This window comes from Geotrypetes seraphini, chromosome 12, assembly GCF_902459505.1.
Source record: "Geotrypetes seraphini chromosome 12, aGeoSer1.1, whole genome shotgun sequence".
NCBI classification, from domain to species: Eukaryota; Metazoa; Chordata; class Amphibia; order Gymnophiona; family Dermophiidae; genus Geotrypetes; species Geotrypetes seraphini.
The window spans coordinates 45,115,978-45,139,007 of NC_047095.1; the positions used below are offsets into that span (position 1 = coordinate 45,115,978).

At 50.8% G+C, this 23,030-nt stretch overlaps 1 protein-coding gene across 7 annotated transcripts in view; it reads right to left on the reverse strand.

Annotated features, from left to right (window-relative positions):
* MIER1 (MIER1 transcriptional regulator) overlaps nt 1-23,030 on the reverse strand; it is a 133,270-nt gene that overhangs the window by 24,765 nt on the left and 85,475 nt on the right. For all 7 annotated transcript variants that reach the window (XM_033915927.1, XM_033915923.1, XM_033915921.1 and 4 more), the window contains 3 exons: nt 19,203-19,275; nt 11,280-11,431; nt 3-84 (listed from right to left, as the gene is read on the reverse strand). In XM_033915927.1, coding sequence (XP_033771818.1) covers nt 3-84; nt 11,280-11,431; nt 19,203-19,275 — 307 coding nt within the window. The remainder of the gene's footprint in view (nt 1-2; nt 85-11,279; nt 11,432-19,202; nt 19,276-23,030) is intronic.

The following is a 23,030-nucleotide window of genomic DNA, read 5'->3' on the forward strand; positions in this document are numbered from 1 at the left end:
ACCTCTAGCAGCTTTTACATTAAATCTTAATCTTCTTAGTGCTTCTTCTATGTCAAAATTGCACTTAACCAACTCGTATAAGGCCTGAAAAAATACATTACTTCATATCAGTACTGTGGAATACAAAGAACAGCTTAGTTACCTTCAATGTCATCCCTTACCCATAGAACCAGAAAAAAGGCTCCACGAAATAAACTGGATACACAATTATCTCTTCCCCTCAGAGGGCTCCCAATTTAGGCAGGTACCTGAGAAAATGGGAGGTGGGAGGGGAGTCTATGTACTATAGTATATTAATGCCTGTAATAGTTAATGCACTAAAGCGTGTTAAAAACCACATTAATACAGATGCAACCTAAGGCAGTCTGACATACAAAACGTGTAAATGATCTGTGTAACTTGCAAGTACATACCGAGCTGCTCATGAATAATTATGGGTCAGCAGAAAAACATGTAGAGCTCCACGTTGATAGTTCTTACAAAGATAATTTTTTTTATATGGTTCTTTGCATCGGTGTACCATTACATCCCAGACCCCTGAGAAAGGAGTGTTTTCTGAAACACAGACCCGTGTTGGGTCCTGTGTACTCACACAAGAGAACCACTTGTTTGGAATGCTACAATGCATTTTTTCCAATAAAGATTAGACTTTTATACCTTGCACATCATTTCTGCAGTTTTTCACCTTGTTTTGATTGAAGGTCAGCTAGCACCATTCTGGAATATGGTTGCAGCAGAGAAGGAGGGTGCTATGTTCTCTTTGGGACCTATTTTCATTTAACATTGTTTGAAGGGATAAGCTGGGTGGGAAGTAGTAAGTGTGTGAATTGGGGTAATAAGACCTCTTGATGTTTGTGTTAGGGATGCAGGGGTCTAAAGGGCTAGAGGAACATAGCCGCATTAAGAGGTCTTGGAAATAGCCTCAAGCACAGCTTTCAAGGTGCTTGATGGTGGGAGGCTGAGGGAGCTGGAGAGGCAGCTGTTTGTTTCTGCCTTCTTTGTGCAATTGTGCATAAAAGACTTGATCATGCTCTCTTTACTCATATATAAATAACTATAAAACAGCCTTAGTATATTAGACCCGAAAACCAGCTAAAACAGACTTTGAAAGGAATGCTCCTACTCTTGAATTTTGGTGGGAATAATAGGGAGGGAAGGGATACTGAGGAGAGGTTTCAACTGCTGGCTCACTTCCAGTTTCAAATAAAAATTGTTAAGGCCTGTCATAAAGTACAGTTTATACAGTAAGTGAAGAAATTTAGGATTCTCTTCCTCTGCAAGGAGCAATGTAACAATTAAGGAGAAATTAGGTTCTTACCTGCTAATTTACTTTCTTTCAGCTTCTCCAGACAGGTAGAGGTTAATCTTACAAGTATATACAGTGGTGCCTCACACAACGAACTTAATCCGTTCCAGGAGCAAGTTTGTTATGTGAAACGTTCGTTGTGTGAAACGCGTTTTCCCATAACAATACATGTTAAAAAAAATAATTCGTTCTGTAGCATAAAATATGCTAAGATGACATAAAAAAAGATAAATTTTTGGTTATTATTTTTATTTAGATACATCTAAAAACATAATTATTTTTTAAAACAACACACATTTTTTAAATTTAAAGACAGACTAAGTAGAGTCTAATTTTACAGTGAGAGGGCAGAGTCTCAGCGGCAAAAACTGGGACTTAACTGTTCATTTTTTTTCTTTTTCTACCGTGTTTCCCCGATGATAAGGCAGGGCCATCAAATAAGACAGCCCCCCCTTTTTAGAAAAAAATGTAAAATAAGGCACCCCCCCGCAAATAAGCCACCCACCGATACCTGCGCTTACCCGAATCGGGTGGTACGGTGGGTGACTCCGTGTGGTCCCTGGCACCCCCGACACGATCGGGGCAAGAGGGAGCTCAAGCCCTCTTGCCCCCCCGACTCCCCGACACGATCGGGGCAAGAGGGAGCTCAAGCCCTCTTGCCCCCCCCGACTCCCCGACACGATCGGGGCAAGAGGGAGCTCAAGCCCTCTTGCCCCCCCGACTCCCCGACACGAACGGGGCAAGAGGGAGCTCAAGCCCTCTTGCCCCCCCGACTCCCCGACACGATCGGGGCAAGAGGGAGCTCAAGCCCTCTTGCCCCCCCCGACTCCCCGACACGATCGGGGCAAGAGGGAGCTCAAGCCCTCTTGCCCCCCCGACTCCCCGACACGATCGGGGCAAGAGGGAGCTCAAGCCCTCTTGCCCCCCCGACTCCCCGACACGATCGGGGCAAAAGGGAGCTCAAGCCCTCTTGCCCCCCCGACTCCCCGACACGATCGGGGCAAAAGGGAGCCCAAGCCCTCTTGCCCCGCCGATTCCCCAACTCCCCGACAATATCGGGCCAGGAGGGAGCCCAAGTCCTCCTGGCCACGGCGACCCCCTAACCCCACCCTGCACTACATTACGGGCAGGAGGGATCCCAGGCCCTCCTGCCCTCGACGCAAACCCCCCCTCCCCCCAACGACCGCCCCCCCCAAGAACCTCCGACCGCCCCCCCAGCCGACCCGCGACCCCCCTGGCCGACCCCCACGACACCCCCAACCCCCTTCCCCGTACCTTTCTGTAGTTGGCCGGACAGACGGGAGCCAAACCCGCCTGTCCGGCAGGCAGCCATCGACGGAATGAGGCCGGATTGGCCCATCCGTCCCAAAGCTCCGCCTACTGGTGGGGCCTAAGGCGCCTGGGCCAATCAGAATAGGCCCGGGAGCCTTAGGTCCCTCCTGGGGGCAGGGCCTGAGGCACATGGTCGGGTTGGGCCCATGTGCCTCAGGCCCCGCCCCCAGGAGGGACCTAAGGCTCCCGGGCCTATTCTGATTGGCCCAGGCGCCTTAGGCCCCACCAGTAGGCGGAGCTTTGGGACGGATGGGCCAATCCGGTCTCATTCCGTCGATGGCTGCCTGCCGGACAGGCGGGTTTGGCTCCCGTCTGTCCGGCCAACTACAGAAAGGTACGGGGAAGGGGGTTGGGGGTGTCGTGGGGGTCGGCCAGGGGGGGTCGCGGGTCGGCTGGGGGGGGCGGTCGGAGGTTCTTGGGGGGGGCGGTCGTTGGGGGGAGGGGGGGTTTGCGTCGAGGGCAGGAGGGCCTGGGATCCCTCCTGCCCATAATGTAGTGCAGGGTGGGGTTAGGGGGTCGCCGTGGCCAGGAGGACTTGGGCTCCCTCCTGGCCCGATATTGTCGGGGAGTTGGGGAATCGGCGGAGCAAGAGGGCTTGGGCTCCCTTTTGCCCCGATCGTGTCGGGGAGTCGGGGGGGCAAGAGGGCTTGAGCTCCCTTTTGCCCCGATCGTGTCGGGGAGTCGGGGGGGCAAGAGGGCTTGAGCTCCCTCTTGCCCCGATCGTGTCGGGGAGTCGGGGGGGCAAGAGGGCTTGAGCTCCCTCTTGCCCCGATCGTCTCGGGGAGTCGGGGGGGGCAAGAGGGCTTGAGCTCCCTCTTGCCCCGATCGTCTCGGGGAGTCGGGGGGGCAAGAGGGAACCAGGCGGAGAGAGGGCAGTTAAGCGCAGTGCCTGCGCGGAAGGATGCAGCTCGGGCGACTTCGTTGTGTGAAACGAAGTTCGTTGTACGGATCAAGACATAAAGTTCGTTGTGCGCAGCGTTCGCTGTGCGAGGCGTCCGTTATGCGAGGCACCACTGTATCTCATCATGACCAGCAGGTGGAGACTGAAACAAAACTGTGGAATAGTACATAAGAGATACCTTCCCCTATTCCTATCAGTCCGCCAAATAGCCAAGCAGAACCAAGAACTGGAAACAGAAATAAACAATACTCCGAACAGGAGTAATAACTAACATACCCAAATGCTGTTGGAAAATGCAGAAAGAAAATGTCCCCACAGCTCGCCAGCTGAGTTACAGCCGCTGTTCTTCAATTCTCCCCAGCCCTAGAAAAATACTAGAACCCGCAGCAAAAAACAAAAACTGCCCGAGCAACAGCCACAACAACATGACAATAGACAGGGTGGGGACTTCTACCGGTCTGGAGAAGCTAAAAGAAAGTAAATTAGCAGGTAAGAACCTAATTTCTCCTTCTTTAGCACTCTCCAGACCGGTAGAGGTTAATCTTACAAGTGGGACGTACCAAAGCAGTCCCCATCATGAGTGGGACCCCCGAAGAGCTGACATCAGAACAAGCTCACTGAACACTGCGTCCCGATATGCCTGAACGTCTGCCCCAAACTGCAGCCTCACAAATATCCACTGGAGGCACGAGCGAAGACTCAGCCCAAAAAGCTGCCTTACCCCCAGTGGACTGAGCCTTGAGAAATTCCAGAACAGGCTTCTTCCTTAGAAGAAAAGTGGAAGCAATCGTCACCTTCATCCAGCGCACAATAGTAGCCTTAGAAGCGCCATCCCCCTGACGAGGACTCACTAGAAGGACAAAAAGATGATCTGATTTCCGTATCTCCGTATCTCCTGGGTCCACCGCACATAACAGCGAAGAACCCGACCGACATCTAACTTACACAACTGCTTCTGCATAGAAGATCCCTCCCAACTACCCAACACAAGGAGGACCACTGCCTGATTGACATGAAAAGGAGAAACTACCTTTGGCAGAAAGGAAGGAACAGGCCTCAAGATAACCAACCCGCTACCTAGAAAACTCCAAGAAGGGAGCCCTACAAGAGAAAGCCTGCAGCTCACAAACAAGTCTAGCAGAAGGAATGGCCACCAAGAAGACCTAGGGTCTTCAAAGAGCAGGCGCCCAACAGTTCAAAAGGAGGACGCACTAGAACAAAGAATCAGATTCAGAACCCAAGATGGAACAGAGGGTCGTACGGGAGACTTGAGCAATTTGGATGCCCGCAAGAAGTGAATCACATCAGGAATGGCAGTCAAACATGGACCTTTCAACAACTCATGAAAGGCTGACAAGGCCGCAAGCTGAACCCAGAGTGAAGACCAAGCCAGTCCCCTATCCAGGCTATCCTGCAAGAACTTTAAGATGTTAGGCAGGGAAGTGCGAAAAGATACAACTCCATGCGCAGCACACCACTCCCCAAATAGACACCAAACCCTCACATAAGCCCAAGAGGTAGAAAGCCTCCAGGACTCCAAGAGAGTGGAGATCACTTTATTTGAATACCCCTTCTTACCTAGGTGACCCCGTTCAAGAGCCAAGCCATAAGACAGAAGGGACCCTGCGTTAGGTCGTCCAAGAGAGGCAAAGGATGAGGATCCACCACCAGAGGCCTCACCAGATCTGCATACCACGGACGTCGAGGCCAATCTCCAGCCACCAGAACCATGAGACCCAGATGGCGAATGATACGGAGAAGAACTCTGCCCACTATTGGCCATGGAGGGAACACATACAACAGCTCCTTCGTTGGCCATGGTTGAACCATAGCATCCAGACCCTCGGCCTGACCGTCTCTGCGATGACAGAAGAAGCAGGGCAGTTTGGCATTGTCACTCGTGGCCATCAGGTCCCTTAGGGGCTGACCCCAAGACTGCACTATCAACTGAAAGGCCACAACTCTCCAGGATCTAATGCGTGACGACGACTGAGGAGGCTGCTTGAACATTCTCCATTCCAGCTATGTGGGAGGCCGAGATGTCCTGAAGATGCAACTCTGCCCAGAGCTTGAGCAGAGACGCCTCCTGTGCTACCTGAGTGCTCTTGGTGCCTGACGATTGACGTAAGCCACCGCCATGGCATTGTCCGACAGAACTCTGACCAACTTGCCCGACAAGGAGCGAAAGGCTAACAGTGCCAGATGGACGCCTCCTCTGTGGACCTCCTCTGTGGACTGCCCTGAGCTGAGTGACCTAGACAATAAGTTCCCCAACCGAGGAGACTGGCATCTGTGAAAAGCACCGTCCACGGTGGTGGATCCAGACTTGTCCCCTGAATAAGATGAGAGGTCTGGAGCCACCAACAAAGACTGCAGTGTGCCAAGCCTCGCAGAGGAACAGGAAGATCCAAACAATGCCTCTGAGGTGACCACCTCCGGAGCAGAGCATACTGAAGAGGACGCATGTGGGCCCGCGCCCACCTCACTACGTCTAGGGAAGCTGCCATCGACCCCAAGACTTGGAGGAAATCCTGCGCCGGAGGACACCAGGACGCCATAAGGAGGCGAACCTGAGATTGCAATTTGCTTACCCAGGCCTCTGGAAGGAAGACCTTCCCCAAGGAGGTGTCGAACAGAACCCCAAGGTACTCTGGACGCTGAGATAGGACCAACTGACTCTCGGAAAGGTTGACCACCCATCCCAGCGACTGAAGAAACTCCACCACCCTAGCCGTAACCCGGGTGCTCTCCTGCAACGACTCCACCCGAATCAACCAGTCGTCCAGGATGCACCAGAATGCCCTCTGACCGCAAGGCTGCCGCGACGACCACCATCACCTTGGTGAACGTCCAGGGAGCCTTGGCCAGACCAAAGGGAAACGCATAGAACTGATAGAGCTGACCCAAGATCACAAAGCGAAGGAAGTGCTGATGGGAGGCTCCAATTGGAACATGCAAGTAGTCCTCCGCCAGATCGAGTGATGGCAGGAACTCCCCCGGCTGAACCGCCAGAATGAAAGACCCCAGTGTTTCCCTGCGAAAAGAGGGAATATGGAGAGCCCTGTTGACCCCTATTAAATCTAAGATGGGCCGACAGGTCCCACCTTATTGGGCACCACAAAGTAAATGGAGTACTTGTCGGTGCTGTACTCCTGAGGGGGTACAGGAACAACTGCTAGGAAATCGAACAAGTGTTTGAAGGGTCTGGTTAAAGACCTGCGTCTTCCATGGCGCCCGACATGGAGAGACTAGAAAATGATCTGGCAGAGAGCGGGCAAACATCAGAGCATAACTGTCCCATACCATCTCCAGGACTCACTGATCAGATGCGATCTCGGCCCACTTGGGGAAAAAACCCGCACAGCTGGGCACCCACCGGAACCAAAGGGGCGCTGTCAAAGAGCCACTGGGTAGGACGGGCAGCGGGGGAACCAGCGGAGAGATTCCCAGCCCCTCAACGGGCCCCCTGAAAGGACTGCATGTGCTGATAAAAATGACCCCGGGAAACCCCTGAAGCCTGGAAAGTAGCAGCCTCACTCCCAGGGCGATATGTGTGAAACTCCCACAGACGCCCATGGGCAGTGCCACCCCGAGACGCTGGGTAGGCACGGTCTTCAGGCCGGCGAGGCAATTTAGAGTCCATCAGAGTCTGAATCAACTTATCTAAACCCTCTCCAAATAAAAAAGACCCCCAAAAGGGAAATTTAGTAAGCTTAGTTTGGGACGCGTCAATCACCGACCAAGCGTGAAACCACAATGTACGTCGTGCAGCCACTCCAAACCCATAGACTTGGCAGATGTCTGCATCAAGTCAGAGAGAGCGTCCGAGAGGAACGAGGCTGCCATCTCCACTTTGCCACCTCCTGATCCACCAAGGACCACTCATCAGACTCACGATCCAGGACATGCTCAGCCCACTAAAATACGTCGCAAGTCACCAGTCCCCCAGAAATAGCCGCCTGGACCCCCAAGGCAGACACATCAAAATTCTGTTCAAGAATGGTCTCCAACTTATGCCCTTCAGAGCCACGTAAGGCAGAACCACCTTCAAGAGGCACGATATGCCACTTAGCAATTGCTAAAACCACTGCGTCCACCACTGGTGACTTCAAAGTAGCCCTATCCCCTTCTGGGATGGGATACAAATGAGCCATGACGCGCACCAACCAAAACTGCACAAGATCACGAATATCCTGATGCATAGGAAAAGAGCTGGAAACAGCGCAGATCCCCCTAAGAAAAGGGTCCCCCACATGCAGGGCCTCAGGTGGCGCTTCTTCAAAATGCAGCACCGAGGAGACCTGCTGAATCAGGTCTGGTAGCTCATCCCTCTGAAAAAGGCACACCATGGACGCCTCTTTGCCGAAAGGCGGGAAACCCAACACCCCACTGACAGCAGCTGTCCCTGCTGACAGCAGCTGTCAAGGAGATCCTAGAATTCTTCAAAAGGGTCCAGGCCAACACGCTCCTCTGACCACCAATCCACAACCTAAGCCACCAGCAAGCGCTTGGACGAGGGAGGAGGAAGAGGGGACGACAAAGGAGAAGAGAGAGAGGCAAAGCCACAGGGGAGCGGAGAGACCCCTCCCCTGAAACCCCCAGGCGCATGTGGGACCCCCAACCGCCTGAAAATAGGCTCTGCACAAAGAAAAGATTAAATCAGGAGAAAACCCCCCAGGGGGTCCCATGGGACTCTCTGCCACCGCAGGGGACCTAGCTGAAACCTGCCCCTGTTTTTCCAATACAGGGAGAAGGTCACCTGAGGTTGCAGACAAAATGGAGGGGCCTATCTGTTAAAATAGTGAAGTTCCCCCAAAAAATAACCCCTCCAGGGCCTGTAGCGGCTGGAAAGCCTGAACTGACCCAGCCGCTAAAGCAGGCAAACCGGCATAAGCTGTTAACAAAAATCAGCTGAGAGGGAGTCCCTCCGGGAGAGGTAGGGGAAGACTGGGTTTCCCCACTGCTTCCTGCCGACTGATGAGGCATTAAGGCCGGGGAACCTTGGATGCCTGCAGTGGCTGCCGATGGAGCTCCACGACCGTACTGGCCCAAAAAGCTGTTTTCAGGCCGGCCGCGAGTGCAATATGCCATGCTTGATTTAGGGGGCAAAGCTTACTGCTGAGATTCCTCTAAAAAAAAGTAGGGAGGTGGAGGAAATGGGGGGAGGGACTCAGCATGAGACCCACCAGGTTTGACACCCACAAGGTCGGACGGACCCCCAAACAGGGCCCACCCAAGCTCAATCTGGCCAAAAACAGAGACTAAACAAATTCCAACAGCCCTACCAAGGGAGATGGGTACAGTTCACTCAACACCTGCTGGAGACTGATAGGAATAGGGGAAGGTATCTCTTATTTACTATTCCACAGTTTTGTTTCAGTCTCCACCTGCTGGTCATGATGAGATATATACTAGTGCTGCCCGATTCAGGAAAAAATTTTTTTGATTTGATTCAACCTATTGAATTGGTTTTTTGATTCGATTTTCCTGCCCAATTGGGTGTTTTTTCAAACATCCTGGTGGGTTTATTTTATAGCCTCTTCACCCCCTTTGCCTTCTCCTAACCACACTGGCGCTGTGGTGTAAACAAAATAAACAAAAAAGATTTTTCCTCTCTCTGTTAAATCCTAGCTCAGTTTGCGTCTAACACCAGCTCTGGCAGGATACACGTTTCAAATCTGATATATTATAATCACAAAACAGAAAATAAAATTAGTTTTTCTACCTTTTGTTGTCTGATCATTATTCAAATCTTGTTGGTCCAAGGCTCTGGTTGTCTTCTGATAACTTGCTTGCCAGGGTCTCCTTCTTTCTTCTTGCTAACCATCCATCTGCCATCTTTGTCCTCCCCTTCCGTTTCTCTTCCCTCCCCAGGAGGTCTGGCATCTTTCCTTTTTCTCATGTCCCTCAACAGATCCACCTTTTCTTAACTACCCTTTCATCCAGCATCTCTCCCTCCTTCCCCACCACCTCAGGGTACACCATCTCTCCCTTTCTTTTCCCAACTACCCTCCTATCCAGTATCTCTTTCCCACCCTCCACACCATCCCTTGTGTCCAACTTCTCTCCCTTTCCATACCTTCCCACCTTAAATCCCATGGTCCATCATCTCTCTCCCTCTCCTCTATTTTCAGACCCATTATTTCTTCCCCCCCAAAGTCCAGCATATGTTCGTCTCTTTCAACCCCCCTTCCCTCTGTGTACTTCTACACCAGGGCTCCCCTCCCCCGAAGGCCTGCATTCCCCCCCAAAGGCCTGCATTCCCCCCCCCCGAAGGCCTGCATTCCCCCCCCCGAAGGCCTGCATTCCCCCCCCCGAAGGCCTGCATTCCCCCCCCGAAGGCCTGCATTACCCCGAAGGCCTGCACCCCCCTGAAGGCCTGCCTGCCTGTCTGTCCCCCTTGAAGACATGTCCCCCTGAAGGCCTGTCTCCCCCCATGAAGGCTTGTCCCCCCCTTGAAGGCCTGCCTGTCCCCCCTGAAGGCACGTCTCCCCCCTTGAAGGCCTGTCCACTGCCTGTCCCCCTTGAAGGCATGTCCCTCCTGAAGGCCCGTCTTCCCCCATGAAGGCTTGTCCCCCCCCTTGAAGGCCTGCAACCCCCCCTGAAGGCCTGCCTGTCTGTCCACCCTGAAGGCCTGCTCGCCCCACCCCGAAGGACTACTCACTGCCCCCTGGTCTCCCCGCACCATTTACCGTATAGAAGCAAGATCACGATGCCAATGATCTTTGTGCTGCTTCGGTGCTGTTTCCTCTGACGTCAGAGGAGGGGTGGGACCGCGGCAGAGGAAATAGCACCGAAGCAGCGCAAAGATCACTGGCATCATGATCTTGCTGCAGGCTGCTTCTATACGGTAAATGGTGCGGGGAGGCCAGGGGGGAAGCGAGATGCCAGGGGGGGGAAGCCGGACACCAGGGGGGGGAGAACTGGACGCTGGTGGGGGGAGAACCAGAAGCCAGAGAGGGGAACCGGACAGCAGTACTAACCGGCTGACCTCCCCCCCTCGCCCTCTAAAGCAGGTGCAGCAGCGGCCGGCCAGCAAGAGCAGCGCTGCCACTCCCGCTTTAGCGGGGAGAGGGGGGAGGGTCAGCCAAATCAGGAAGCCGATTTTTGTGTGTGTGTGTGTTGAATCGATTCGAATCGATTCGCCTGAAGTGAATCGGTGAACCGAGTCAAATCGTGAATCGGGCAGCACTAATATATACCCACTTGTAAGATTAACCTCTACCGGTCTGAAGAGTGCTAAAGAAAAAATGATTTATGGTAACAATTTAAACTGTGTGCTGTCCAAGATTCCAGGTGTGCCTTGAGACACCAGGGAGGAGAGGCGTTGGCGCCGGCTGACTGCCTACAGGACGCGCCGCTCGTGGTAATAGGCACATCCTGTAGGCAGTCAGCTGGTGCCAGCAGCTCTCCTTCTCTCCGCACGTCTTCCTTCCAGCAGTCCCCACTGGTGGCTGAGGGCCTTCATGCTTGTATGAGATGTCATTGCGTCAACGTCCGCACACTTCCGGATGCCTCGAGCCACAGCCACCATGTTTAGTGTGCCGTGGGTTGGCAAAATTTGCAAGACACTGCATTAACAGTTTTGTTCTAAGACATGGCTTTTTCAGCACCAAAAGTTCAGAGATGCTTCTATATAATCTAAGCAATAAAGATTAAAGAACATAAAGTTATATATGCTTAACATAGCTAAAAATAAACATTAGCAAATGTAAATGAGAATTTTGTTTTTATACATACCTGTTCATTGTCCTTTATGTGTGACCCCTCAGGAATTGCATCCACACCTCTTTCATCACCTGTTCGCCTTGAGGCTTCACTAAGAAATTCAATTATTTTGTCTTCTGATATAAAATCAGGAATCCATAGAAGCTGATCATCATTTTCATAGACTAAATAGAGAAAAGCAGGACACAAACTCATCCCTCCTGCTTTTTTTATTTGGAGGTTTGATCATAATATATTCATGACACCAGTGCAATCAAATTATAGTTTATTAATTTCACCCTAACAACACACTCTACCCAATCTTTCAAAAATTCAAAGGACCAGCCTTAGATCATAGCTCAGATCTGACATTTGGCTAGCTTTTAGCCAAAGAAATGCTGAGACGTGTTACACTCTGTAGACAGGATGTCAGAGTCAAGAGGTATATGTTTAAATGTTATACAAAAATATTACTAACCAAAATCAAGCACACTCCATAAATAGTGCTAGTGCAACAAAACGGCAAACAGTTGAGAGAGACCGCTGAACAGTGTGTAGCCCTGAAGCAGTGGCAATTTGGCCAAGAAATGATCGTCGGCTCTTATCATTGCTATCTATATTAAAACAGTGTATCTAATCAATAACTTTTTCTGCTATCTATATTAAAACAGTGTATCTAATCAATAAATTTTTCTGCTTACCTCAAGGCTAATTTTAACCTTTATGCAAAAGTTTTTTGCCGATGATGTAAGGGTGGGTGAGTGTGAGTTCACACCTCCAACACGCTGAGGCTTTTTCTTTTGCTGGTTAATTTTCGCTTTGATGCACTAGCACTATTTATGTATTTATGGTTTGATTTTGGTTTGGACTAGTTTCCCTGCATTCCCTGCTATTTTGATTATTTGTATTAAACAAAATTATTACACTTTTCCCTCGTTATTCGCGGGGGATAGGGGCAGAGCCGGACCGCGAATGGCGAAAAACCACGAATATCCGGCTCTGACCCACCCCCGCCTCCTCCTGGCATCCCGGCCTTACCTGGTGGTCTAGCTGGTTCTCGGGGCAGGAGCGATCTTCCTACGCTCCTGCCCCGTGCAGATAGCCATTAAGAAATGGCAATGGGGAGTTCCCGTAGTCTTGGTTCAAATGGAGTTCATGAGTTGAGAAAGAACAACATTGAGGTCCCAAACCACAGGAGGCGGTTTGAGTGGAGGTTTGACATTGAAAAGTCCTTTCATGAATCTGGAAACCACTGGATGAACAGAAATGGGGTTTCCCTTCAATAGGCTGATGAAAAGCCACAATTGCAATGAGATGGACTCGGATAGATGTAGACTTGAGGCCAGAATTGGATAAGTGCAAAAGATAGTCCAAAACAGAAGATAAGGAGGAATGTTGAGGCTTTTTATGATGAGAAAAACACCATGTAGAAAATCTAGTCCATTTTTGGTGATAGCATTGTCTAGTTGTAAGCTTTCGAGAATTTTCCAAAACGTCTCGTACAGATTGAGAAAACTGAAGAGGAATTATGTTGAAAGGAACCAAGCTGTCAGGTGTAGAGACTGTAGATTGGGATGAAGCAAGGATCCTTGACTCTGTGTGAGCAGAGACAGAAAAACTGGTAGAAGGTAAGGCTCCCTGCTGCTGAGTTGAAGTAGAAGGGAGTACCAGGGTTGTCTCGGCCACTGAGGAGCGATTAGAATCATGGTGGCATGATCGTTCTTCAACTTGACCAGAGACTTGAGAATGAGAGGGAATGGAGGAAATGCGTAGAGGAAAAGGTCCTTCCATTCCAGAAGAAAAGCATCTGCCTCGAGGCGATGAGGAGAATATATCCTGGAGCAGAACTGAGGCAGTTTGTAGTTGTGGGAAGCTGCAAAGAAGTCTATCTGAGGCATTCCCCACTGTGAAAAAATGTGATGAAGAGGCGAGGAATGGAGTGTCCATTTGTGAGGTTGCAGGAGACGACTCAAGTTGTCCGCCAAGCAATTCTTCGCCCCTTGAATGTAGACAGCCTTGAGGAAGGTGTTGTGATGGATTGCCCAGTCCCAAACTTCCAGAGCTTCTTGACAAAGGGAGGCAGACCCTGTCCCCCCCCTGTTGGTTGACATAATACATGGCGACTTGGTTGTCCGTGCGAATGAGGACTACCGTGTCGTGAAGATGTTGAAAAGCATGCAGAGCTTTGAGGATCGCTCTGAGTTCCAACTGATTGATATGACACTGACGATCCATACTAGTCCAGAGGCCTTGAGTACGGAGGCCATCGATATGAGCGCCCCAAGCGTAGGTCGAAGAGTCTGTCGTGAGGACCTTCTGATGAGGGGGCGTTTGAAAAAGCAAGCCTCTGGAAAGATTGGAAGAGAGCATCCACCAACGGACAGACTTCTTGAAGGAGTGACTGAAATGTGTCGAGAAGGAGGGTCGCAAACTTGCGTCCATTGAGATGCCAGGGTCCACTGAGGTATTCTGAGGTAAAGTCTGGCAAAAGGAGTCACGTTTACTGTGGAGGCCATGTGACCCAGAAGAACCATCATGTGTCTCACCGAGCGGGAAGACACTGTGTGACAAAGTTGTAGAAGAGCCTCCTGACGTTGCTGAGGAAGGAATGCTCTGAGCTGGACAGTGTCCAGAACAGCTCCAATGAATTGTAGATTCTGTGAGGGCTGAAGTTGAGATTTGGGAAAGTTGATTTTGAATCCCAAACTTTGTAGGAACCAGATAGTCCATTGGGTCGCTACAATAACCCTTTGAGATGTGGAATCTTTGATGAGCCAGCTGTCTAGGTAGGGAAATACCTGAAGACCATGATTCCGCAAAGCTGCTGCTACCACAACCAGGCACTTGGTAAACACTCGGGGAGACGAGGCCAGGCCGAAGGGTAGAACTCTGTATTGGTAATGCAGACTCCTCACCCGTAATCTGAGGTATTGACAGGAGGCCGGATGGATGAGAACATGAGTGTAGGCCTCCTTGAGATCCAGAGCGCATAACCAGTCGTTCTGCTTGAGAAGGGGATAAAGGGACGCCAGGGACAACATTCAAAATTTTTCTTTGACTAAAAATTTGTTGAGAGCCCTGAGATCCAGAATGGGTCGCAGATCGCCTGTCTTCTTCGGAACAAGGAAGTAACGGGAGTAAAAACCCTTGTTCTGCTGTTCCAAGGGAACTGGTTCGATGGCATGGAGACGAAGCAGCTTCCTGAAGAAGAGGGGTGGTCTGGGATAGATTGGAAGGATACTCTCTTGGAAGAAGCTCTGGTGGAACCTGAGTGAAATGAAGAGAGTATCCTTCCCTGATGATGGTAAGTACCCAGAGGTCGGATGTAATTATCGTCCATCGGTGGTAAAAATGATGGAGACGACCTCTGACAGGGGGAAAAGGAGATAGAGTCAGAACGATAGAGGTTATGCTCTGATGTAAACAGTCAAAAAGACTGAGAAGCCTTAGGTGCAGCAGAAGGTTGGGATTGCTGTTGCTTCTGAGGATGCTGCTTTTTCAAAGGAGGATGAGTATAATCAGCCGGCTTTGGAGGAAAACGCCTCTGATAGATGACAGGAGGGCGTGTAGGCTTGGCAGGAGTCGGCTTTGGCTTGGGTCTGACGATGGAAGCAAACGATTTTGCATGGTCAGACTTTTTGGGGACGCCTTGATGAATTCATCAAAGAGGTCGTTTACTTGACAAGGAAGGTTAGCTAAGCAGTCTTGAAGATTAGAGTCCATGTCAATGGTTCGAAGCCAGGCAAGACGACGCATAGCCACTGAGCAAGCAGACCTTTGGGCAGATAGCTCAAAAGCACCATAAGATGACTTAAGGAGATAGAGACGCAATTGAGAGAAAAAAGTAATCAGTTCTTGAAATTCAAAATGCATCTGGTTATCCATATAAGCCAAAAACTTCGGCAGAAGGGAAAGCAGAAATTCAAAATAAGTAATGAAATAAAAATTATAGTTGAGGACTTTAGAAGACATCATAGCATTCTGGTAGATGCGACGTTCAAATTTGTCCATAGTTTTCCCTTCTCTCCCAGAAGGAACTGTGGCATAGACCTTGGAAGGATGAGATCTCTTCAAGGAGGACTCAACAAGCAGGGATTGATGGGAGAGCTGCGTGTTGTCAAAACCTTCGTGATGCACAGTTTTTACCTCGAGTCCAACTTTCCTGGGACTGCTGGTATGGAAAAAGGAGTCTCCATGCATCGAGCAAAAGTCTGATTTAAAAGTTTATGAAGTGGAAGCTTGAGACTCTCAGCCGGAGGCTGAGGGAGACGCATGACTTCTAGATATTCCTTAAAATATTTGGAGCCAGTATCCAATTTCACATCCAAATCCAGAGCCATCTTTCATAAGAAAGACGAAAAAGATAGCTGATCTGGTAAAGCTTGGTCTCAAGAAGGACTCGAGGACATTGAGACAGCTTGAGTCGAAGACGACGCTTCGGCATGGAAAAAAGCATCGAAGGAACCTGGTGACTTGGACGAGGCAACTGAGACCGGAACATCCTCGAAGTCCAGCATCGGAGACCTCGACCGAGGAATCGGTGGTCTGGTCGAGGTCGGAGTAGAACAAGGCTTCGAGGAAGAGGGAATATCCTGTGAAGAACGATGCCTGGAAGAATGCCTCGATGAAGGCCTCAAGTGATGATGAGAATTGTGTCTAGAACCAGATCTCGAGGATCAAGGAGATTTTGCCTCAGAGACACAGGCAGCCGATGCCAACGTATGAATCGGGCTACAGGCTGTGTAGATCGAAGCTCCAGAGGCTTGGAAGAGGAACCTCAATGCACTCGCAAAGACTCTGCTCCCTGCTGAGAGTGTGAGGATTCTCGCTGAGGCACTCGCAAAGAATCTACTCCTTACTTTTCGTGCTTGGATGGCAGACCAGACACTCTACTCCCTGCAAAGAGTATGAAGGCCCCGACTGGGACATAGGAAGCGGCTCAACCTCGCAGGAGTCCGCTAAATGCCAAAGCAGGATAATAGGAAGCAGTTTAGGACCCATAATAGTAAGGTACTGAAGAAACTGCTTCTCTAAAATGGTCTGGAAGGAAGCCGGCAAGGTGGGTTCCGCGTCCGAAACCGGCCCACCTGCCTTGGCTGGAGGTTCCTTCGAGGCAGTGTGAGTGTGCTTCGACTTAGTAGTCTTGGACACTTTAATCACCATCGGCGGAACCGACTGCTGAGCTATCTGACCTGAGGAAACAGGGGAAGATACAGCAGGTGACATCGAAGCAAGAGCCGCTGCAAACAATGAAGGTTTGATGAGGCTCGAGGTGGAAGCAGAAAGCGCTGAAGGAGCATCGATGGAAGTCGAGGTCGAAGACGCCTTCGAAGTCGAGGGATCAGATGGAGACTCCATGTCAAAGAGCTTATCCACCAAACTATGACGACACTTGAAAGCTCGAGGCTGAAGTGTTAGGCAGGCAGGCACGAGGTTGGATGATGTTTCGGCCCAAGGCACTTGAGGCAGCATCTGTGAAGGTCCGTGAGGGAAATCGTGCACCGACACTTGCTACACTTCTTAAATCATAGAAACATAGAAGATGACGGCAGAAAAGGGCTACAACCCATCAAGTCTGCCCACTCTGCTTACCCACCCCCTGACTATGCCCTAATGACCCAATTTTCTTATCTTGACCCTCGTAGGGATCCCACATGGGTATCCCATTTATTCTTAAAGTCTGACACGCTGTCTGCCTCGATCACCTGCACTGGAAGCTTGTTCTAATGATCAACCACTCTCTCTATGAAGAAATACTTTCTGGTGTCGCCATGAAATTTTCCGCCCCTGAGTTTGAGCGGGTGCCCTCTTGTGGCCGAGGGTCCCTTGAGAAAGAAAATATCATCTTCCACTTCGACACGTCCCGTGAGGTACTTAAATGTTTCGATCATGTCTCCCCTCTCCCTACGTTCCTCGAGAGTGTAGAGCTGCAATTTGTTCAGTCTCTCTTCGTACGAGAGACCCTTGAGCCCCGAGATCATCCTGGTGGCCGTCCACTGAACCGATTCAATTCTGCGCACATCTTTACTGTAATGTGGCCTCCAGAATTGCACACAGTACTCCAGATGAGGTCTCACTATGGCCCTGTACAACGGCATTATGACTTCAGGCTTTCGGCTGACGAAACTTCTATTGATACAACCCAATATCTGCCTTGCCTTAGATGAAGCCTTCTCCACTTGATTGGCAGTTTTCATGTCTGCACTGATGATTACTCCTAAATCTCGTTCTGCTGAAGTCCTAGTTAAAGTTTCTCCGTTCAAGAAGTACGTCCTGCATGGATTTCCGCTTCCGAGGTGTATGACCTTACATTTCTTAGCATTGAAGCCTAGCTGCCAGGTTGAGAACCAACTTTCCAATGTAAGCAGGCTGGGACGTAGGCCGAAAAATAGCCGCCAAAAAGTCGAAGCTCGCAGGCTGCGGCCGAGCGGCACGTTCCGGAGAACGGATGGAAGATTTAAAAAAAAAATTTTTTTTTAAAAAAAGAAAACGAATGAAAACAAAGTAATACAGCGATTCGCGAAGAAAACAACACAAACCACAGTCGAAGAGAAGGCAAAAGTGAACGAAGTTGAATGCAGAGAGTCAAAGATGGACTTCTCGGCTCCACGGAAAACTAAAAACTGAGGAGATGCGCCCTGTGTACTGGGCGGGAAGGCACTCGCGCATGCGCAGTGCGGGAGACTCAAAACTTCTAGTTTCTTCAAGCATGTCTGCTTGTGAGACGTCCGCATCGAGGCTCTGTCGGATGACGTCATCCACATGAGAATAGGCTGCCTGCTTGTCCTGGGATAATAAGGTGTTTTGGAGAACTTAGGGAAAAAACTGGGAAAATCCAAGGTGACTATCACTGGTGAATTTCAGTGCTAAAAAACAGTTTAAAATCACTTCAGGGCTGACCAAAACATTCAAAAAAACAGGATTTTATAGGAGGAAGGACCAAGGCCCTACCTGTAAAAACAGTTAAAGACAGATTTTGAAGTCAGTCCCCATCCCCCAATTTTTCCCATAGACCATGTGCTGGGGAAATGGTGCTGCTGCTGCCTGCTTCAGCTCCTCTCAGGTGTAGCTGTTCTAGAGAGGCCCTCTGCTTCCAGTCATTCAGCCACTTCGCTGGAATCTTTGGGCTGTCAGTCGGACCTTCAAACCCCCAGACCTCTCACATAAAAGGGGTAGGGAAGAAAACACAGCCGGCATCATGAGCGCCCCAAAGGAACTCTATTAGTGCTTAAACAGCCTGAGCTCCAGCCCCTGACCAAGTCAAAGGAGCAAGCAAACACCAGGGGAATGGACCCTGAGCTCCACTAACCACTAAACTGTGACACTTTCAAACATGGCCACCTAATATTTTGCCATTAACATAAGGATTCAGCTGGCAGAAGTGATGACAGAACGAGTCAAGAGAACTTAATTTTGATTATTTTATTTCCAGAAATATATTTTTCCAGTTTTTATAAATGAATATCTTGTACCAAAATTCTAATATTCATTTATAGCTAAAAAATAATAGCCACCGTATTTTGGATTTGGACAATATATAGTACTGTAATTCATATTTACAGCAACATTCCTGCCTCAGCAACAATTGTTTTTATGACAGGTTGTTTATGTCACCCTGTTCAAAACTACAGAGTAATTGGTGGATTGGTATGAAGGATTTAAGAGCTGCCGGGTTGGAAGATTTGTGCTTCAATCCTTGTGCTGCATTTTAATCCCAGGGCTATTAATTTATCATAGGAGTTACTTAGTTCACCTATATACATTAGAAGACGCTCATTGGAAAAGGGTGCTTGTGATACTTTTATATCGCTAGATAATTGTCTAAAGAGGATTTGACAATATATTGGATATGTAGTCATCTAGATAATAGCTCAGAAGCATACTTTATTTTCTGAGAAGTGGTTTCATAAATTAACTCCATATTAATTAGTTATTCTATTTAATAATAAAGTTTACCTCTTTCATTCTCCTTGTATTTACAGACACCAAGCGGAATTTCTGCTTGAAACATGGAACCCACCATAATTTCCTATATAAAAAGGAGAGAAAATTTTGATTGCCTGAAATTTTTCAGCAAAGACCAAATCTGTACTATCTCCATCCACAATAATTTTTTGAGGAAAATATCTCGAGAACTGCAAAAGGAGAAATTAGGTTCTTACCTGCTAATTTACTTTCTTTTAGCTTCTCCAGACCAGTAGAGGTTAACTTTACGAATGGGTATATATCTAATCATGACCAGCAGGTGGAGACTGAAAACAAAACTTTGGGACAGTATATACTATCCTCCCTTCTCTATTTCCCTCAGTCTGCCGAATAGCCAAGCAGAACCAAGAACTGGAAAACAGGAAGAAAACAATACTCCGAACAGGAGTAACAAATAACATACCCAAATGCTGTTGGAAAATGCAGAGGAGAAATACCCGAAGGAAAATGTCCCCACAGCTCGCCAGCTAAGCCAGCCGAGCCACAGCCGCTGTTCTTTAATTCTCCCCGGCCCTAGAAAAATACTAGAACCCGCAGCAAAAAACAAAAACTGCCCGCGAAAACAGCCCCAACAACAACAACAACAACAGACAGGGTGGGGACCTCTACTGGTCTGGAGAAGCTAAAAGAAAGTAAATTAGCAGGTAAGAACCTAATTTCTCCTTCTTTAGCACTCTCCAGACCAGTAGAGGTTAACTTTACGAATGGGACGTACCAAAGCAGTCCCTCTCACGGGCGGGACCCCCGAAGGGCCGATACCAGAACACGCTCACCGAACACCGCGTCCCGACGCGCCTGAACATCTACCCGATAATGTCTAACAAAAGAATACAAGGAGGACCAAACCGCAGCCTTACAAATATCCACCGGAGGCACGAGCGACGACTCAGCCCAAGAAGCCGCCTGACCCCGAGTGGAATGAGCCTTGAGAAACTCCGGAACAGGCTGCTGTTTCAGAAGATAAGCGGAAGCAATCGTCTCCTTGATCCAGCGCGCAATAGTAGCCTTAGAAGCGCCAGCTCCCCGACGAGGACCAGCCAGGAGGACAAAGAGATGATCGGACTTCCGGAATTCCTGGGTCCGCTGCACATCAGAGCGAAGGACCCGACCGACATCCAACTTGCGCAGCTGCCGTTGCTCAGAAGAGCCCTCCCGACCACCCAAGACCGGGAGAACCACCGATTGATTGACATGAAAAGGAGAAACAACCTTCGGCAGAAAGGAAGGAACAGGCCGCAAGACGACCCGCTCCCTAGACAACTCCAAGAAGGGAGCCCTACAAGAGAAAGCCTGCAGCTCAGAAATACGCCTAGCAGAAGTAATGGCCACCAAAAAGACCGCCTTCAAAGTAAGGTCCTTCAAAGAACAGTCGTCCAAGGGCTCGAAAGGCGGGCGCACCAAAACAGAGAGAACCAGATTAAGATCCCAAGAGGGAACCGAGGGCCGTAGGGGAGGCCTAAGCAACTTGGCCGCCCGCAGAAACCGAATCACATCAGGAAGAGCCGATAAACGCTGACCTGACACCAACCCTCGAAAGGTCGACAGGGCCGCAAGATGAACCCGGAGAGAAGACCAAGCCAGGCCTCTATCCAGGCCATCCTGCAAGAACTCTAGAATGTTAGGCAGAGAAGCGCGAAAAGAGGTCACTCCCCGCGCCCGACACCATTCCTCAAAGAGACGCCAAACCCGCACATAAGCCCGAGAGGTAGAAAGCCTCCGGGACCCCAACAGTGTAGCGATCACCTTGTCTGAATATCCCTTCTTGCTAAGGCGACCCCTTTCAAGAGCCACGCCGTAAGACAGAAGAGAGACGGGTCGAACAAGGGAATGGGACCCTGCATCAGAAGGTCGTCCGAGAGAGGCAGAGGAAGAGGAACCGCCACCAGGTGCCTCACCAGATCCGCATACCACGGACGTCGAGGCCAATCCGGAGCCACCAGCACCACCAAACCCGGATGGTGAACAATGCGAAGAAGCACTCTGCCCACCAGCGGCCAAGGAGGGAACACATACAACAGCCCCTCCGTTGGCCACGGCTGGACCAGAGCATCCAGACCCTCGGCCAGCCCTTCCCTGCGACGACTGAAGAAGCGGGGCACTTTGGCGTTGCCACTCGTGGCCATCAGGTCCATCAGGGGCTGCCCCCAATCTTGCACTATCAACCGAAAACGCTCCGGCGCCGAGAAACCACTCTCCTGGATCCAGGAAGTGACGACTGAGGAAGTCTGCCTGAACATTTTCTACCCCGGCTATATGAGAAGCCGAGAGGTCCAGAAGATGGGACTCCGCCCAAACCATGAGCCGAGCCGCCTCCTGCGCCACAGGAGTGCTCTTGGTGCCCCCCTGACGATTGACATAAGCCACCGCCGTGGCATTGTCCGACAGGACTCTGACCGACTTGCCCAGCAAAAGGGAGTGGAAAGCTAACAGCGCCAGCCTGACCGCTCTGGTCTCCAACTCGTTGATCGACCAGGAGGCCTCCTCCGCGGACCAGGTGCCCCGAGCTGAGTGGCCCATAAACTGAGCCCCCCAACCGAGGAGACTCGCATCCGTAAGGAGCACCGTCCACTGCGGGAGATCCAGACCCACCCCCTGAACCAGGTGAGGGGTCCGGAGCCACCAGCGCAGACTGCAGCGCGCCAAGCCTCGCAGGGGAACCGGAACATCCAAATCTTGCCTCCGGGGAGACCACCTCCGGAGCAGAGCATACTGAAGAGGACGCATGTGGGCCCGCGCCCACCTCACCACGTCCAGGGACGCCGCCATTGACCCCAGGACTTGGAGGAAATCTCGCGCCCGAGGACCCCGGGACGCCAAAAGCAGGCGAATCTGAGATTGCAATTTGCTCACCCGGGCCTCTGGAAGGAAGACCTTCCCCAAGGAGATGTCGAACATAACCCCAAGGCACTCCAGACGCTGAGCCGGGACCAACCGACTCTTGGAAAGGTTGACCACCCAGCCCAGCGACCGGAGAAACTCCACCACCCGAGCCGTAACCCGGGAGCTCTCCTGCAACGACTTTGCCCGAATCAACCAGTCGTCCAGGTAGGGGTGAACCAGGATGCCCACCGACCGCAAGGCTGCCGCGATGACCACCATTACCGTGGTGAACGTCCGAGGAGCCGTGGCCAGACCAAAGGGAAGCGCACAGAACTGAAAGTGCCGCCCCAAGATCGCAAAGCGAAGGAAGTGCTGATGAGAGGCCCGAATTGGAACCTGCAAGTAGGCCTCCGTCAGATCGAGAGACGTAAGAAACTCCCCCGGCTGAACCGCCAGAATGACCGACCGCAGCGTTTCCATGCGGAAAGACGGAATCTTGAGAGCTCTGTTGACCCCTTTCAAATCCAGGATGGGCCGAAAGGTCCCCTCCTTTATGGCCACCACAAAGTAAATGGAGTACCTGCCGGTGCCCCACTCCGTAGGGGACACCGGCACCACTGCCTCTAGATCTAGCAAACGCTGAAGGGTCTGACGAAAAGCCTGCGTCTTCCATGGAGTCTGACATGGAGAAGCGAGGAAAAGGTCCGGCAGAGAGCGGGTAAACTCCAGAGCGTAACCGTCCCGCACCACCTCAAGGACCCACTGATCGGACGCGATCTCGGCCCATTTGGGGAAAAATTTGCGCAGCCGGGCCCCCACCGGAACCAAAGGGGGCGCCGGCAAGGAGTCATTGCGCAGGACGGGAAGCGGGGGAACCGGCGGAGGGATTCCCTGCCCCCCGACGGGCCCCCCGAAAGGGCTGCATGCGCTGGAAGAACCGACCCCGGGAAAAACCCTGAGCCGGGAAAGAAGCAGCCC